At 35.3% G+C, this 19236-nt stretch overlaps 4 protein-coding genes across 5 annotated transcripts; all 4 read right to left on the minus strand.

The window, feature by feature from the left end:
* Positions 1-206: 206 nt before the first annotated feature.
* Positions 207-1347, minus strand: LOC114521411 (DPH3 homolog). The gene is made up of 3 exons (XM_028541858.1): positions 1219-1347; positions 1031-1105; positions 207-292 (listed from the first exon to the last, which is right to left on the minus strand). Exons 1-3 carry the CDS (start codon positions 1324-1326, stop codon positions 233-235), a joined length of 243 nt encoding a protein of 80 aa, XP_028397659.1. The 5' UTR covers positions 1327-1347; the 3' UTR covers positions 207-232.
* Positions 1348-2279: 932 nt separating this feature from the next.
* On the minus strand, positions 2280-9937 carry LOC114521437 (liprin-beta-2-like). The gene is made up of 21 exons (XM_028541891.1): positions 9637-9937; positions 9278-9517; positions 8841-8912; positions 8491-8611; positions 8375-8416; positions 7864-7982; positions 7602-7788; positions 7348-7512; positions 7219-7259; positions 6717-6787; positions 6300-6368; positions 5996-6203; positions 5731-5788; positions 5539-5627; positions 5205-5278; positions 4980-5028; positions 4772-4897; positions 4390-4575; positions 3306-3494; positions 2711-2770; positions 2280-2433 (listed from the first exon to the last, which is right to left on the minus strand). Exons 1-21 carry the CDS (start codon positions 9913-9915, stop codon positions 2398-2400), a joined length of 2481 nt encoding a protein of 826 aa, XP_028397692.1. The 5' UTR covers positions 9916-9937; the 3' UTR covers positions 2280-2397.
* Positions 9938-9979: 42 nt separating this feature from the next.
* LOC114521438 (putative tRNA (cytidine(32)/guanosine(34)-2'-O)-methyltransferase) lies at positions 9980-13541 on the minus strand. Of its 2 annotated transcripts, XM_028541893.1 has the most exons (4): positions 12937-13541; positions 11648-12036; positions 11065-11370; positions 9980-10935 (listed from the first exon to the last, which is right to left on the minus strand). In XM_028541893.1, exons 1-3 carry the CDS (start codon positions 13222-13224, stop codon positions 11097-11099), a joined length of 951 nt encoding a protein of 316 aa, XP_028397694.1. In that variant the 5' UTR covers positions 13225-13541; the 3' UTR covers positions 9980-10935; positions 11065-11096. The 2 variants fall into 2 exon arrangements, with proteins under 2 accessions (XP_028397694.1, XP_028397693.1); XM_028541892.1 differs by having other exon boundaries at positions 9980-11370.
* Positions 13542-14977: 1436 nt separating this feature from the next.
* LOC114521585 (putative mediator of RNA polymerase II transcription subunit 26) lies at positions 14978-18421 on the minus strand. The gene is made up of 2 exons (XM_028542069.1): positions 17947-18421; positions 14978-17762 (listed from the first exon to the last, which is right to left on the minus strand). The coding sequence occupies exons 1-2, from the start codon at positions 18253-18255 to the stop codon at positions 15540-15542; spliced, it is 2532 nt and encodes an 843-aa protein (XP_028397870.1). The 5' UTR covers positions 18256-18421; the 3' UTR covers positions 14978-15539.
* Positions 18422-19236: the final 815 nt, after the last annotated feature.

The following is a 19236-nucleotide window of genomic DNA, read 5'->3' on the forward strand; positions in this document are numbered from 1 at the left end:
AGAAGGCATAAATCTAAGCTTGTTCAATCACACAAATCAATTCAAATCCATGTCTAGTCCAACTAAACTGACAACTTGATAGGGCCTTGCTTTGTGCAAAGTTGCACTAAGGCTCACAATTTGCACATGGTACAGATTGTGCACTTTTTGTCACTGGTGGTTGCGGTAGATAAATTTCTGTGATATGTGCTGACATTGTTAAATAATTGTTTTTAAAAGTCGGCGATATTTGTCAAACCTTTTCCAATATATTTGTTGCACATTTGACTGTTTCAGTTTGCATAAAGTCTTCCTAAAATGAAAATAAAAATGTCTTTTGATGAAACAATTTACATTTAAAATATTATAAATTCTTATATTATAATGATCTTTCAAACTGATTGACTTCTGAACCCCTGTTTATTTGGTCAAAACAGGTGCTAATAACTTTATGTAAGCCAAACATAAAAGGGCAGCTAGCATTATAGCCAGAAGTGGGTTCTGGCAGACATGATGTTGTGAAAGACAATAAAAGATAACTTTTTTGGTCAACTACATTGTACACCACTGAATGAAAAAAGGTATATATGTTAGCCTTGCGGCCACAGGTTCTTGAAATATCATTGCACACACCAGTATTAATCACAATTTACTTCAATACTTTACTTTTATTATACCAACAATATGCTAGTGATCTACACTTTTATAGTATCTGACTTCGACTGTTCCTTTTTTTATTTTATCTCTACACAAAAATGTGTGTGTTAAATGATACCTGTCTGTTCTGTCACAGTTTCACTGAGTCTATCAAATATGGCTAATTATTAAAGTCTACTATGGTTAATTAATGTAGCTTACATATACTGGGTATATATTTTGATGAATTGATTACCTTTAAGGTAATCAGTTCATCAAAATATATACCCAGTATATGTAAGCTACATTAATAATTCTAACAAGAAGAAAAAGAATACCCTTTTAGACTGTAATTTGATATCAACAAAGCACTTGTAAATCACACTGTAGTCGGTGGAATAAAAATTTAACTTACCAAATCGTATATTACTTTGACGATTAATGAACAGCTTGGGCAAACGGCAACATCTTCCCCATTTTCAAGTTGTTCCTTAGTACATGAAAATTTGTACATTTAAACTTCACTTTGCGTTCCCTCTGACACGGCTGCGATTTAGACTAAATCATGATGATGCTGCTGTAATACAACGTATTAAGACAAACCTTGGTTATCTCAAACTGATCTCCACATGGACAAGGATAGGTATACGTTTCATTATCTTCATCATATTCGAAATCTTCTATTTCAATTTCATCATGAAACACCGCCATTACCAGATATGAGCCTGCGAGACTACATTAATCCCTTGAAGTACTTCATTGTCTCTACACTGTGATGTCTTTCAGGTACCAACCATCGACCGATTTGGCCAGTGGCAACGAATCTGGTACCGAGAAGAATTAGTGGTGGGTGGTGGGAAACACTAGAGTCTAGAAAGGAGATTCGTGTGTTCCTTTCGTTGTCCTTTAGTTGTCTTTTAGTTGTCCTTTCTTTGTCCTTTATATAGTTGGCATCAAAATGATCAAATGTAGTATAACAATTGCTTAAAATAAACAAAACACTTCTCGACGTTTCGACCCGAGGGCCTTCGTCAGGAGAGTTAGTTGTCCTTTGGTTGTCCTTTCGTTGACATTTCGTTGTCCTTTAGTTGTGCTTTATATAGTTGTCCTTTAGTTGACCTTTAGAATAAGAGATTTCCTTGTGTGTAGTCCTTCCCTATTACCAAATGTGACTTTTGTGTCACCATAAGATTTACTGGAACCTTTTTCTGCAGTTATTTTTTTCTCCAGCTTATAATTTATATTTTGTCTGTTGTTCTGTTTTTCTCATGCATATCTTGTATCCTGAAAGATGTCGTCAATCCATGGCGAAAATTGTGGCGGGGAACGACGAATTCAATTTGTGAGGTCCGTTGTTCCCGCGCAAAACGGGAAGCGTTCAAAAGATGACTATTGTTAACACAGCAAATTTGTTGGGCATGGATCTTAATAAATCACAATTATAATGCGGAAAATTAAATTCATGAATGGAAAGAAAAATTGCTTGCTTTGGTACACTGCATCGAGTAGATTCCCACATGAAGTTCTTTTTATTCTTGGTCAGAGTCAAATAGTTGCGAGCAGAAGCGAGTTTCCCAACCTAGGGTTCAGGCCTAGGGAGTTCTAAAGTGACAGTGGTGGCTGGACGTCTGGAAAAGGAGATACTGAGATTAAACGTTGCTAATTACAGGCCTGGTGTATTTCAGTTGTGCTAAAGTTGATGCTATCTTACAAAATTTACATTAAATTACAATGAACGTTTGATTTTGAAGTTTTGTGTATCTGTATATATATAGCGTAGTATCATCTTTCACTTGCATCATCATGACCTAACATATCCTAAAGAAGGAAAAGGAAAATAGCTTAGCAACTGCGTGTAATTATCCAATGCTATAAACGCAGTACGAAACCAGAAATCTACGATATGAGCAAAAACGTCGATATCTCTTTGTTGCTATATATTTGACTAAGAGAACATGCAGACTTTTTACCCCTCCTCAGGATGTGAACATTTCCAAGAAAGAACAAACACTCATAGGTAGCAGTTTCTTCTAGTATAAAGATAATTTGGATGGGAGATTATCTAGGCAATAATATAAATTAATCTGATATTCACCGTCAGGGAATTCAGTTCTTTTGAAAATGTTCCAAGCGATTTGGTTAATTCATCATCGCCCTAAAACACAAGTGTTACTTTTACAAACCCTGATAGTGAAACAATGGAAGTCTTTTTAACATAATTGACCGCCATTTGTGGAAAATGTTTTCGGTTATACTTGAGTATTATAACATGGAAACATGAAGTACTACTCTGTCAAACCAGCCATAATTCCTATTATGGTTTTGAATGTTATTTGGGGCTCATTTTGTCAGTCATTTTGTAAATATTGCGACTGCCATTTCTAGTTTTCCTATACGTTGTAATATGCTACGTTTTGAACACACCGATTCTATAAAAAAATCTATACCCCATGCATAGAGCAATATGAAACAATTTAACATATTATAAGAGAAAAATCTTGCATTTATTCTTTAATACGAAGTCAGTTTTCTATCTTAATTAACCGTATCTTAGCAAAAAATAGCGTAAATTAGAGTTCGCAGGTTACTCGGCTTAACTCGTGACCTTGAACAATAACTGTTGTTCTGACACTCCTGGCATAGACAAAACCACAACGTATTACTACACAACTTATTTATCATCAACAAACCTGCTCGTCCCCTCTAGCCTTTTGATTGGGTAACAGACCCTGTTGAACATTCTCATTTTTTCTTTGTCTTGGTGAGAATATTTTCTGCAAAGGTGCTGGGACTTCGGTATCCATGGGGCAAACATACTCCTCGTATTCAGCTTCAGATTTTGTTCGTTTTCGCATTCCACCAATAGACAATTTTCTGGTCTGAAAGGGCAATGCATTTTTTGAACGTTTTTAATGATTACCTGAGTGCATGTGACATGACTTTAGGTTGAAACAAAAGCTTAGGTAAAATGTAACGAATGAAAACATTTATTACTTGTTTTATATAGCTAATACCAAAATAGACTGTCCCTTTTCAAAATAATTTATTAGATAACGAACGTACTGTATGGATCAAATTTAAATACACAAACAACCACGATACAGCAAACGAGTTCATACGAGAATACGTATTTTCTCCAATAAGTTGAGAAATTTCGTCTTCATTAAGCAAAACAAAAGGGTTAATTACTACAAGCCCTCGCCATTTTAAATCCTGGTATAGTAGTGTTTGCATTAAATAACATTTTCCTCATGTCAGAAATCGTGTAAAGAGTGCAATGGTTGTGCAATGGAAGAATATGTATACTACCAAAATATGATTTTAAAAACATGAAAAATGCAGAGATCACGCTTTCTCAGTTGGAAAACCATATAGAAGCAACTTATATGTACTTATAGGTACAAATTTATACTTATTTGCACGCTGTGTATATATAGTAGCTATTTCTTTAAAATCGTAACAATTATAGGTCTGGCTCTCATATATCTCCATTCATCAGCAATGTCTATTGTCGGTGGTTTTTGATGCATAAAATGTTTGGACTATCGAAAAGAATTAAATACTTAATTGGTCACTGACAATGGATCGTAGAACATCGCCGATGAATTACGACATATATGAGAACAAGGCTTAAACATAAATATAAACTTTTATCACACTCGACCAAGATGGCCAATTGCAAATTTGACATGACTTTAAAATGGATGAATTAAATGAGAAAAACATCTTTGGTGTAGTTATTACTATTGTTATTATTAAACATCACTCCCATACCTTGTGTTTCTCGCCTGGTAATATTGGAGCAAGACCATTTGCTGAGGCTTTTTCTTTCAACTTCATACAAGCTGGACCAATTAACGATTCAAAATGCGTCGCTAAATGACGTCGGAGTAGTTTCTTGCCAGCCGGTATAGACAGGATTGTTGCCATACTTTCTGCTGTGAACTTTGGCTCCAATATCTACACAATTAGTTTGGAAAATTGAAGAAATATTCGAGAGGTTGCATATGCTTGAATGCGATTATTACAAGATTTAAAAGTTTAGTTCTGTACAGTAAGTGGGATATTTTAAAAGATCCTTCCAGTTCCAATATTTTAAAAACGACTGGAAAGGCAAATAAAAAGACAGATATGTTAAATGTACATTGTACCCTACCATTAGTGATCCATGAACGCCGCTGCCCCGTAGGTTCGTGGCATACTCTGACAAGTCAGCTTGTCTTAACCATTCTATAACACGATGATTTGTCCAAAGTACCACATGAGCACCTTGCTGCCATGACTAGAAAAAATCGATATATTTGTAGGTTCTTTGCATGCTAAGATCTATAATTCTTAGCTACAAGATCAGACAAAATACGTACTTCATCAATTGGTGACTTTTTTAAATAATTGGGATGAAAATTATGCACTCTAAATGAAAAAATATTGCAGTTATTTTAACAAAAAACAATAGTTGCTCCTGTTTACCGTGGAAAAGCCGACCGGTTGCAGGGTTACCTATATTTTTTCTAACGCCTGGTGGAACATAAACATTGGGCAAAGCACAGAAACTAATCTAAAATGTGAATAGAACGTGATTTACAAACCTTAAACATTGGATAGCTCTTCTCAGACTGTATTGATGAAACGTGCTATATACTTTGAGCTGGAGTACGTCATTCTGAAATAACATAAAGTTACGAATGGATACTCAGTTGACAATACGGGTTCATTTTCTCCTCGGTGTTCCTTATGGTTCAAGGGTGTCCCTTATGGTTCAAAGGTATCCCTTAGGGCTTCCCTTTCCCGTAAGGCAAGAGTATGTGGCTATCGTACCAGGCTGGCATTGAATGCAAAAACTACTAATGAAAAGTCTTCAGTATATTATATCATCCATTTATTTAGGAAAAATAAAAATGTCATTGTAGTTATTATGCTTACCACGGTCAAATAATTCAGCATTCTACCATCAACAATATTGTCACGAAATGAATCTTTGTACTGAGGAAGTCCAATATCTTCCAACCAATCTAGAAACACCAAAGTTATTAGGCATATTCCCGTATAAAATCTCACCGTATATAGATCAGGGACGTGAAGACATGGAATATACTGTAAAATGATACAACCAACCTAAGACCCAGTTGTTATCCAACTGTTCCATCACGTCTTCTTGGACTTCTGTGACAGCCTAAAATTCACCATGACATGCATTAATGTCGAATGCAGAAAAGACGTCTTCGCAGCATTTCCGCCCCAGCCGAGTCGCCATTTACGATTTTCATACATATACATTTTTATATACATTTTATATATTAATGTTTGTTTCGCACTTGTCTTATTGCGTGTCCTAGAAAAAGGTTAGTAAAAAACAACGTGAGTGAATAATGATCACTACCTGCAACGCTAAATGGAGTTTCTTTCGATGCAACATCTTCTTCATTCCCAAAACTTTCTCCAGGTCTGCCGATGTCATCTTGACGAGATCATCACCGGACGTGATATAACATGAACAAACGTCAGAATACTGTCCTAAACCTTCATCTTCTAACCAACTTATTACCATATTTGTATTCCAAGATGAAAACGGAACATCAGAATGGAGTCTAAAAATATACGAAGATTGATTGATCATTTAAGCGCATACAAGATGAATAAAAAAATAATATGCACATGCACGCATGGATCAGAAAGTAACGTACTTTCTTTGGTTTACTGTATCATTGTTTTTCATTGCTGATTCTAATCCTTGCGAATTAGAACGACGCAGTCTGTAACAAAAACACGAGTGAAATATTGGATAAGCAATGATGAAGCTTTCTTAACTCTCAGCCTAAATATGGAAGGCCGTGTCTTGCAACATAACGTTGCTTAGTTGTATTGCCCGCTATGCATCGTCCTACCCGCGACATTGGTAAGAAGGGTGTCTAAAGGACCTTTCCCGGGAAATTATAACTTCTGTACTTTTCTGTATATAAACAATAAATTTCTTTGTTTTACAGCCCGTAACGGCAGGACAATCATTAAGGCTAATTAATAAACTAAAACAACATATTTTATGTCGGAAAATCACCACGCACTTTTTTTCTTTAAGAAATCTATGGCAGAAAAACACTTACTTCCCAAATACTTTGCCCACTATATTTTTCTTTTTGTTCTTGTCGTTGTGGTTATTATGATTTTCGGTACCCTGGAAAAACAATTTCCTATTTATAAACAGATTATCTCGGAAGATCATTGATTGGTAAATGGTCTTGATTACACATATTAATAGCAGTTACATACGTTAAATTATTGATGTGTTTACACATTTTCTAGCTAATAATCATTCAATGTCAGGTGTTTGAGACTCTATCATTTTGAACATGACCCTATTTTTTGCAGCCAAGAAATCATTTTGTGTAAAGCTGACATGCACAAAGCGCTGCATGTTCACGTTTAGAAAAAGGTATTTTTACAGCATTCTAAAATTCTTTCCAATAAATTTTCCTTTGAAACGTCCAGGTATAACATGCAGATAGTGGGTAAAAACTTCATTTTAGCTTCTAAGTAATTCAGCGTAGATAGTATAAACTACGTAGTTACTTTTACCAAGACGAGTGAGTCAGATATATTGAATACCTTATTGTTATATCCTTCGGTCGAACTTTGTTCAGTAGGAGCTAAAGGTGAAATATATTTGCTGTTGTTTAACAAAGTCTGTCGCGTAAAAAAGCGATCAAATCAGAATTTTAATCAAATCCTTCTCACATAAGTTTGGTTCGCTGAAGCTCCGAGTTCTCTTAAACTTTAGGAAACCTTTACCAAATGATGACCTTGTTTTACCATCTCTCTTTAGCGGAGTTTGAAGATTATTTACTGGTTGTTCTGTCTTCTTTGCTGGACTTGATTTCATTTCCAGTGCACGACGTGCTTCTAAATATTTGAAGAAAATCCATAAAAGTTCTGCCACTAGAGTTGCACTTTGAACTAAAGGTCATATAGTTTTCTGAGAAGATATTTGCCTGCATTGTTATTGAGCAATATACACGTTGCCTCCCCTGGTATTTCATCTTGACCATTCTCAACAGCATTCAATGATTTTTGATTTGAAAAAACATCTTTAGCATCATCTTTCTTATTTTGTTCTGTGAAGGCATCACTTGTGACTGAGCTATTGACACTGCATGTATCACTTCTTGCATCTTCATTCTATAAAATGTGATATCAATAATAGACCTTTCTCATAATGAAGTCAACAACACAATTAATATGAAATTAACTTACACTTGATTTTGAGGTATTTACATGTAGTTGTCTCTCCAAATCCTCTATCTGATTTTCTTTAGTTGACAGTATTTCTGTTAGTTTTTCCAGCTTTATTTTCAGTCTGCTCACTTCTGATGCTGAATGACAAGGATAACGTAAGTTGTGAATGTTATCATCATAAGATGGTTTATAATTTAACAAAGAAATCATCTATGGAATAAACATTTACTTAATGGCTTTCATGTTTGCATGCTGATCCGAACACTTGGGAATGTTGCAAGATTTAAGAAAAGCGCTGGAAACACAAGAAAGCAAAAACGAAAAAGCGTAATTTTGTGAGCTTTTGCTAACTCAAACAACATTCAAACAAGTGTTTATATCAGGCCATCCAAACATGGGCAACCATGAAGTAATTGTTTTATAAAATAACAAAAAGGTGGTGTTAAAATTTCCGTGTTTGGATGGTCTGATCCAAACACGGGCTTCAACCAATCAGAACATATGTTATATACATGTTATTTTATAATACCTTTTTCTCTTAGTTGTGTTTTCATACTCATATTGTTTCCTGCTACAGTACGCGGAAAAAGAAGTTAGAAAATATAAATTTGTGTTTGAAAAAGTCTCAGCAACTACATAACTCACATTCGCTATTCCAAGAAAGTCGTTTCTCTCTCTCTTCTTCATCAAGCAAAGTTTCCAGATGAGTTCTTAAGTCCTCAATTTCCAAATCTCTTTTTGCTATTTCATCTGCCATTTCCTTCTCCTTACCAGAAAAATTCAATATTATGTTAGAGAATGATGTAAAGTTCTAATCCTACAAATATTAGAGCCAGAGAACTATGTTATCAATCATGATGCTAAAAGCTGTCCATGAATCAAATATTGTTACAGTTTTTAAAGCTGCCTATGAAATAAATACCCTGAAAACTGCACAATAATAAGGTAGGATTGACCCAGCATGATAAACATTTTCTACAAGGACAATTAACTACCTTTAATATCCATGTTTCATCATTTGTGCCATTTTTATTGATCATGACTTTTAAATCCTTTTCTCTTTTAACCTGATAAATACAATAATTTTATTGCAATTTGTTAATATTATATTCAATTTATTCCGCTGATCTTGATCTTAATGGATTTTTAACCTGAAAACCCAATTCATTGAAAATTACCCAATTTAAACATATTTGTTGACTGTATTAAAACAACTCTGTGAGATATTGATCTCAATGAAATGTTGCAACATCAACTATTGTGAATTTTTAATAAGTACAATTTTGCCCTTTCCTGTCATGAGGGTTATATATGAACAAATATCAGTAGCATTGGCAACTGATAATTGTTTATTATCATTTCAATACCAATATAATGTTATCTTATATTGATATGAATATCAAGATACTACCAGAGCAGTTTATATGGATACCTCATTCACTGTCTCCTCCAAGTCTACCAGTTTAATTTGTAGTTCATCTCTTAAGAACTCCAGCTCTCTCATCTTCTCACCTTGCACTTCAACTTGATCAGTTAGTACACTGACTTGCAACAAAAGTGAATCCTTCTCGTTTTCAAGAAGTTTAATTTTTTTACGACACTTGAGCAGTTCTGCAGAGGTATCATCATTCAATACTTGGGGTTTTCTTTCTTCATGGGATAGCTGTGTTGGCTGTCATTGGAATGAATATCATGCAATGAACTTTTATGTAATCAGGAATCAAATGTCATTTGTTTTTGCACCTTATTAAACCAGCATTATCAATTAAACCGGTTGTTATTTATTCTTACCTCAAACCGCTGTAGCCATTTTGCCAAAGTATTAATGGTGTCTCTAGGAATATTTATTTTACTGTCAAAATTTTTATCTAATCGTTCAACACACGAGCCAAGCTCAACGGCATAATTGCGAATTCTCAGAGTCAAATCATCTGGGTTGTCATTGTCATTGGGATGAAGAATATCTTCTGCTAAATAATGGGCCTGATTTCGATCATCAGACAATATATTTTCTATTTTCTGTAAGGCATCGGCTAGCGTATGAGCAACATCTGTCTTACGATCCGCCATTTATATAATATCAAATAGAATCACATGGTGTTTTTAATAAGTAAAATTTTAAAATTTATTTCAGCATGAAATATAAAATGAACAGCACAAACAACAACTGTGACGTTATTCTGTTTTACGTCCATTTCCGTCATTTCACGATGCAAGCCGAAGGCCGACGTATTAAAGAATGGTAAGAATGAATCTTTAAACTTTGAACTGAAATGTCAGTCGACCATGTATAACTTATAGTTGACTTAAATAGTTAACTTATAGTTAGTGACAGTATTGCGTATTAGACATGAAACTAGGATTCAACTACTTTTAACTTAAAATATTGGCGAGTTTTATAACTATAAAGTATAGACTTTGGACTAGACGACCATGGTCGACGAGTATACCATTTTTCGGTTATGGTCGAATATACAGGAATAGACCTTTTTAGCTTGAATGCAAATTGAACCATTTCAATCACATGGTCTGAAATGGTTAAGTTTCATTGGCTATTCCATCATTTCCATGGTCACAACTCACAACATCTGAAATGGTTTATTTTCATGCAAGCTGAAAAGGTCTATATGGTACAAAAAAAACGGTATACTCGACGATGGTCGAATGTACCAAAAAAAAGATATACTCGACTATGACTGAATGTACCAAAAAACGATACACTCGACCATGGTCGAATGTACCAAAAAACGGTACACTCGACTATGGTTGAATAGTACCGGCCAAAAAACGGTATTCTTGAATATACTGGAGTATACTCGACCATATACCAAGGTCGAATTCTGGAATATTCAGGTATATTAGACCATCACTATTTTTTATCGTGTCTTAATTTAGCAACCTCGTTCCCTGGGCATTTCCCTTTTTAATTTAAACTATTCCTAATTTACGCCAATTTCGTATTTAATTTTTTGTGTTTGTGAAATTTTGACTATTTTTTAAATATTTATTTTTACTGAATATTGAGTCGACATCAGTTTGGATCCGCTCGTGATAGGCAGTTGTCATAGGCAGTTGTTTGAAGATTTCGTGCTAGCCATGTAAAAATAGAAATAAATAATTTCAGAGACTTAAATACAGTAACTAAGAAAATGATTATATTAAAATGTTGTTTCGCTGAACAAGCAACAAAATAACTAAAGTAGCGTAATTAATACTAACATCCCCTTGGCTTTTGTGAAATAAAATCATCTTTAATCATCGGTCTCTCGTGGAAAATGATCGTCTCGTCTGTTGCGGTTGTGTTCACCCTCTTGTGAAATGTTAGTTTCAGTTTTCTGCGTCGCTAGTAAATTATTTTTCTTCAGATAACATGCGGTTTGATACGGCGGATTGATTGGTCCTTGTACTGGAGGTAATGGAACATAGTCATCTCTCTCGTCCACATTATACGTTTTATCAGAATCATACGCACTGAGATCACCGCATGCCAAGAAAGGAACAATAACGCGATTTACACCTTTAAGTCTGTAAGAAAATAATCAAAACTTTTACGTTATATATTCTAACGAGAGATGAAACTCGGGGTAACCTGTACGTCTGTTAGGCTAAATAGCTTGCCAGTGAAATATTTGCGTCTTTTCGTTTGAGCAAATCTTAGAGTAAGGCATGAGCCTTCATTAGAATATCCAGCCAAATACTAGATTTTGCCATTTTGCCACAATCCTCTCAGATACGGTATCTTGTGCACCAATAATAGTGTTAACTGTTTTAAAAAGAGTTTAAACAAAAGCAAATGATATACCTGTCAAAAGCAGGATCCTGTGAACTGTCCAGTAAAGGATTGGACATGTTGGGTTTATAGCCTTCGGGAGGGCTATAATTTTTGCACACAATAAATGACTCTATACTTGAATTACGGCTACTACTTGGCTTGGCAATGGTTACTTCAGGAAAGAAAATCTTTAACTGACAATACAACAAATCAACGTCTTTTCCTCTGAATATTTTAGCAACAAATGTTCCATTTGGTTTGAGGATATGAGTAGTGATATTCAAGGCAGCAAGTAATAATTGTCCCTGAATGTATTCATCAATATCATGCAACCCTGTCACATCTGGTGCACCATCACATACAACAAGATCTGCATGTTCACCTTCAAAATGACTTATTATTTCATTTGCTGTTGAAACCTAAAAAAGCATTAAGAAACTTCATATAATAACAGAGGGAAATATGTCAGACATTGTTCAAGCTGGAATTGGAAGAACACAATCTCAGTATCTGGGAACATATACAACAGAGACAAGTGTACTTCATGGGTGTACAATATGATGATATGGCATGCACAACTAATTGCAAATCAAAAGTAATTAAAGTAGAGCTTTTGACAAAAGCACTGTAATTCATATGTTGGATTTATCAATGTAAAAATTTTCTAAAAATGTGCAAACACTGTATAACATAGAAAATGTATATAGCAGATGGTTGAAAAAAGAGATTGCATTGTGCCGATTAATCGGTTTTGCTAAAAAATCAGTTGATAATCGGCTTTTTTTAAAATCTGCCAATTATTATAGTTTACTAGGTTTACTCAAAAAGTCTAGATCTCAAGAAAAATGCAGACCATGGCAGATCTTTGAGAAAAATGCAAGAAAGTTCCTTATCCAGGATTCTAATTTAAGAAAAATGCTGCAATAGGCAACTTAATCTATTATGTTGATCTTAATCTATAGACCCATTGCACTGACTTCATAATCATTAAAAGTTGTCCTCATATGTTTCCTTGCTTCACTAAAAATAATCATTATGCAAGTGATGAAGGTCAAAAGCAATTAACAAGGCAAAGTTTCTCCTCCAGATGCCTAATGTGACATCATGTGCAAAGGGTCTATTATGACACTGATTAACACAATTTATTTATAATTCTTTTTTATTTATTTATTTCGCCCATTATGAATTTTTTTATTATTATTATATGTACATGCTTTTATCTAGGGCTAGGGGCCTACTAGACACAACCAAAAGGTTTTTGATTAAGACCCCTAGTTACACTATTTATTTATTTAGCCTATATTAATCTGATATATTACCTTAGTAATATCACCCTGTATCTGAATAACCCCAGGTAGTGGTGCCATAGCCTGAAGATCAACTGCCACAATCTTAGTCTGATTCTCCTCATCTTTAACTAACTTTCTACTCAATACTTGGCTCCAACTGCCTGGTGCAGCACATAAATCAACTACTTTACGCACTCCTTCAAATAAGTTAAAACTTTTATCAATCTGGATTAATTTGAATGCACTACGAGCCCTCCAACCTTCTTCCTTTGCACGTCTATAGTAAATATCACGCTTGTCTTTTGATGTACGACCCATTCTAAGTTTCTTCTCGGAAACCTTCTCACAACTGACAAACAATAAACAAACAATAAACAAATAACAAAGAAACACAACGTGACAAGGATTGATTGAAATCCAAGAACTTGTTGGTAAATACGAGCCCGACTCCACTCAAAAAGGTTGTCAGCGTTTGCGTTTCGCGGATTACTTTATTTAGTGCATTTATTCCCATTTTTCATTTAGATAAGTCTTCGCTTTAAAGTCGGCCGTAGTTTCATAAAACCCAGATTAAGTATAGCTTGTCTTTATTATTTTTTACTCCATGCTTTTGAACTACTTTCTTTCTACTGCTTTTCAACTACATTTACGTCAACGCTCGGCAACGGTTGAAAAACTAACCATTCAAGGCTTATATCTATATGTGTGTTTTTTTTAGCTTAATTACTAACATGAGGGTCTTTCGGATTTATTATTTTCTACACATACAGATATATGCGGGGGTGTGACACTAAAACACTCTTTCTCGGTAAACGTTTAATATTATCACAGTAATATTGAACTAATTAAAAAAATACGGGATACATTCCACAGTCTCACACCCTTCCATTTCATTTGAACACATCCCTTTTCTCTCCTTTCAAAAATGCCAATACAATATATGCTTCAATGTGTTGCATTACACCTATTACTCTGTCCGCCCCGATCATTTCTTTCAGATGTTGGAGTTTAAACAAATACGAACACGAATTTATTCCAAAATATTTGGAAATAGTAAAAAGTGGTCGGCTGGTGATCCTGAATCGTTCGTCTAACAACTGCTCTCAAAAAGATCGAAAACGTCAAGGATTGGGTGATCGGGCCTTCCTGCTCAGCATTGCCCAAACTTCCAATGGCGTTGTTAAGGATGTAGAAGGGAGGGAGGGGTAGTTTCTTCCCTCCTACGGATTGCTGTTTCTGTGCGTTAAACTCACAAACTTAAAATAGTATGTTGAAAGAAAAGATTTCTTTGTTTTAATATGTGTCGTAAATTGCAATCATTCAAAGGAACTTTTGTATTCCACTTTCAGGGCTGTATCTAATGCACCGTCACGTGATGACGTCAACTAGAGGAACAAAATTATTTAAAGGAAGTTAAACATGCTCGGAGTCGGTACTGTCATTCTTGCAACTGTGGGCTTTTTGTTTGATAACTAAAATACTGCGTTTACCAAATAACTCAATTTGTTTAATTTTATACCAGGTTTCAGAAATTGTAAAAAAAACGATACCCTCAATATGACCTCGGGGTTACAATAATCTCATTAAGATCAAAGCTGCATACTTTATTTTATTACTTTTCATAAAGTTCAAAAGAATACGAATGCGTAATATAGCCTTGCCAAGTGCACGCAGCTTCCTAGTAAAAATAGCGCGGTATGGTTGACTGACTGGCTGAGAAGCACAAAGAGAACTTCAGCGTTTCAAGATTCTTCGTTTGACCCAAGGCGGGCAGGAGTGCATTGCTGACGTGTTTTTTAGCAAAGGGGAGTTAAAATAAATGGCCCTGAAACTACTTCACGTTACAGGCGTCAAATAGCTCCTGTAGGAATGATCGAAAAAAACTGTATTTGTAAGCGCATGCATGTATAAATATAAAATCTCTGTGAAATATAAAAAGGCGCTCCCAAAGCTCGACTTTAATAAAGTAGGTAGTTCCCCCCACTAATACACACACCCATAGTCTGACCCTTTAACTAACTTCTTGAAAAATGGCATTTTAAGATGTTGTCACTCATTTTAAGATGTTGCTCACCACTAATATATGCCACTAAAGGCAAGCAAGTCAACAATTATGAAATATGCTTGCATGGTCCAACTGTCTACATCCTAGGTCTTGGTCTTCAAATGTAATTTGTCTCCATTTAATATCATACACATCAGAATCCTAATGAGATTCAACCAAATTTCAGTCTGAGAAATATAAGTCTTACCCAATAATAACATATCAGGCTTTACAACTGACTGCTGGCTACAATTTTTTTTGTTAGAATTGGTTTACTATTAGAAAATCATACTGTTTTAACAGCAAATTTTAACTAATTCTTTACAGAAATATAGCAACTTTACATTACATAATTATTTGCACACTACCAGCTATATTGACACATATATTATACAATTTCTGTTCTAGAAATTATGTCTTTGAAATTGTTGACCAACAATGAGCCAAAATTAATTTTACTATTTAACTTTGACTAAAATAATAACTTAGATTAAAATGCTATTTATAGTACAGTGATTCTATGAAATATTTCATACATACCTGTTCTGTAAGAAATGGTTATGAAATTTATTTGTATATATTTTACAGATTATTGCAATGCTTTCTGAGGCTCTTCTAGCATATTAAGCAAGTCAAAGTCGGAAGGTGGACTTTTTAACAATGAATCAAAATCTGAACTGTCTGTTGTGCCCCCACCAAGGTCTTGACCAAGGAATGGAAATAGTGATGTCTCAGAATTAGACTTCATGTCGAGAAGGTTAGAAAAGGAGTTTGATAGCGGAGTCTGTAAATTATTAGACGGCTGTTGTCTATTTTGAGCCAGTGACATATTATTACCTTGGTACAGTTCTTGATTTATGCCCAGGTTATTAGGTTGTTGCCCAAGATGTTGTTTCATATGTGTAAGAGGGGCTTGTGGGTGAGCACGTGCCGCCATCTCTTGATGATCATTACCATTATTGTTCATGTCAGGCAAGTTTGGTTCATTTTGACCAAGTCGAACAACTGGTGGTGATGTTTGATTGAAAATATTGTTACCAGCAGCAGCATGTCCAGGAGGTAAACTACTACTTCGTTGAAAAGGAAAGTTGCTTCTTTGGTTCATTTCAGGGTTATGAAACCTGTTGGCCACTATATTATCATCCATACTTGCATGCCTTTGATAGGATGAATGAAGTTTATTCTCCTGGTTAACACCATATTGATATGGGTGTTGGTAACCAGGGTAATCACCACTATAAGATACCTGAACAGGTCGTGCTGCTGGACCAGATTGATTACCATAGCCCGGAGGGTTATAATGTGGCAAGTGAGATAATGGTTGTTGTGCTCGATTTGCCTGTTGATGCACAGAGTTGTACTGACTCACGTGTGTTGAAGGTACACCACCTGAAAATTTTTGCCTAATGTCCATAACAGAGGATGACCTTGCTAAATGCTGTGCCTGTGCTTGTGAATATGATGGCAAACGGCTTGCCATTTGTTGTTGGAATGCAAGTTTTTGTTGTTGTTGCTGCTGTTGTTGTGCAAGCATATTGATTTGGTGACGGGGGAGATTTGCCATTTGACCTGGTACTTGAGCTTGTGTTTGTAAACTTACAGGCTGTCGTAGTGGTTGCATTAAATTCTGATGAATTCTGCCAGCTGCATGTGTGAAAGAAGAAACACTTTGTTGTGTATTTGGTGCTATGCCTGAGTATCTGACTTTAGGATGCATTTGATAAGCTGTGTTTCCAACTAATGGATTGATCACAGGATTTCTTGCCTGCAGTTGTTGGGGGGTTGCTCCAGCAATTTTCTTTTGCTGCATTTGTTGCAAGCTTTTTCGTTGTTGTAGTTGCTGATAAACACGCTGCCGTACAGGGAAATTACTTGCTCTTTGTGTTGCTGCTAATCGAGGGTTATTTTGCTCCCCAACTCCTTGAGGATTCAGAAACATATTTCGATCAAAACGAACTTTACTAGCAATTCTCTCATTTTGTTGGGCCATTACAAATTGTTGTAGTACTTGTGCTGTTGAACGTGATATGCCATATTGTTGAGCTGAAGAGGTCGATAGCTGTGCTGTACTGTCATTTGGAAAGTTTAATTGATTATTGTTAATTTTTATATCTGGACTCTCAGTTATGCCATTTCCTACAGATTGACTTTGTGGTGGTCGCAAAGTTTTTGGAATGTCATTGGATAATTCAGTGTCATTAGAACTCTCGTCTCGACTCTTAATCCCTTGTAGAACGCGTTCGAACTGACTAAGTTGATTTTCGAGGTCGTCCTCTTTACTAGTACTTGTATTATTACCTTCAGTGTCCGTTAATAATCGGAAATCATCGTCATTTTTTGGTCTAGCTGGTAATAAGCCATTAGGTGTAGAGGTATCGTTACTTGGACTAAGTAAACCATTTTCTTGTTTAAAAGTTCCCGTGAATTCAGGCGCTCTAGATTTCTCGCTTGGTTGACCACGGCTTGTAAATGTCGGTGTAGCATACTCTGCAGCGGCATTATATTGTTGTGAAGCTCGCGAGATTGTTCGCTCTAAATTGTCGCAAGAAGTATTATACGTTGAACTTGTATTAGCATGATCTTCAGTTTTAACAAAGTCCGCAGCATGTCCATTTACCGCACTATAAGGCATGTTATTGGACGATAACGGAGGCTCGGACTCCTCAGCTGTATTAAAGCTCGGCTTTACGTTACAATGAACATCGTTTTGGTTTTCAAAACGAGCATATTTCTGTGGGACGGGGTTTGACATATCTTCGTTTTGCCTTTCGCTGTCAATCTGCGACCCTTGGAATTTTCTTTTCGCATTTGCCTAAAATATTTATTCGAGAAAGTTAAATATAAGATGCGGTGAATTTATCTTGATGTTCTATGAAACATGTGCGAAATGCAGTGAAGAAAATTAATCTTTAACAAGAGATTTAAAGTGAATATAAAGTCTACTTGGTCGTAATTAGGTTGTAATTTAGAAGCAGCAAGTATAGTGAGTACAGTACCTGCAATCCAGTATTGTTGGTCGTAGTCTTCTCCGGAACAGTTTCCTCTTGTTTCGCTAGCTTATTACTTATTTGCTCCGGACGAATTTTAGCATTCATCTTTACTTTATTTTCCAAAATTTTCGACTGTAAAATCCGGCTTTCTTGTATCTGTTTTAATTCGCGCGATGGTTGGGTTTCTTCAAGTCGAGCCTGACAGCTATCGTGACGTTTTCGAAAGCAATCGATTCGTTGTCTCAAACGTTCCACAATCGCTTGCCGTTCCACAATCGCTTGCCGCTTTGGCGTGTTCGGGGGCGCTTCGCTCATTTCTTGGTGGAACAAATCAGTAGATTTTAACAAACTAGGCACCCTAATCGTATCACAATCATAGGATGCCGTGAATGATTATTTGTTAAAGTCTAAAAGCAACCAAGCCACGCAAACGTTTCTAATATTGTTCATCTGTTGTACGTCCTACATATAAAACTCTTCTCTTCGCCCAAGCCGTGTTGTGACGTCACAAGAGCTTCAAATCAAAACAGACTTCCTTCTGCATAATTACGATTTCTAAGCTCGTAAACATTTGTATTCCACGGCTGGTCTTATGTTTAAATTCTTTATTTGCTTAAATACGTTAGTGAATATATTGTTGTTGTTCAATTTCATGATTTAAACGTTTCATAAACCTATTTTCCTCATAGAACAATTCAGTAAAACGTATCCTAAAAGAAGGCATTTTTATATGTACATCGGAAGTCCATATATACGTCGACATGCAAAAATGGCCACATTTATCAAGTATTTGTTACATTTCATTGGAAGCTTCCCATTAGTCTAAGCATTTTGATACATTCCAATGTTGCTATATGCCATTAAATGTATCAAAACGCACTCTAAATAAACATTAAATACAATGAAACGAAATTTATTGAGGTTTATTATAAAGCTGTTTACTACGATAGAGTGTGTGGTATTGCATGTCGACATTGCAGCAGGCCTTTTCTACTTTGCCTGTGATTGGCTAAAAAAAGAATAGTAATTAGCTTTGGTAATTTGAGCATGAAATTCTATCGGATTTCCGGTGCGCGTCTCAAACTTCAATGTTTATATTCTGAAAGGAAAATTTTACACGTAAAATTTGTTGCTACCATACTATTTCTCCTAATAATTGCATGTTATGACTGGTCTGTATAGGATTTTAAAGCGGCATTAACGAAGGATTCAGCAATGCATTTGTTTTTATGGGAAAACAAGAATACACTTCACAAAATTATAATTTTTTTGACCCAAGCACATTAAAATTAAATT

The sequence above is a fragment of the Dendronephthya gigantea genome, unplaced genomic scaffold (genome assembly GCF_004324835.1).
Source record: "Dendronephthya gigantea isolate DGI-Jeju-01 unplaced genomic scaffold, DenGig_1.0 000020F, whole genome shotgun sequence".
Lineage (NCBI taxonomy): Eukaryota > Metazoa > Cnidaria > Anthozoa > Malacalcyonacea > Nephtheidae > Dendronephthya > Dendronephthya gigantea.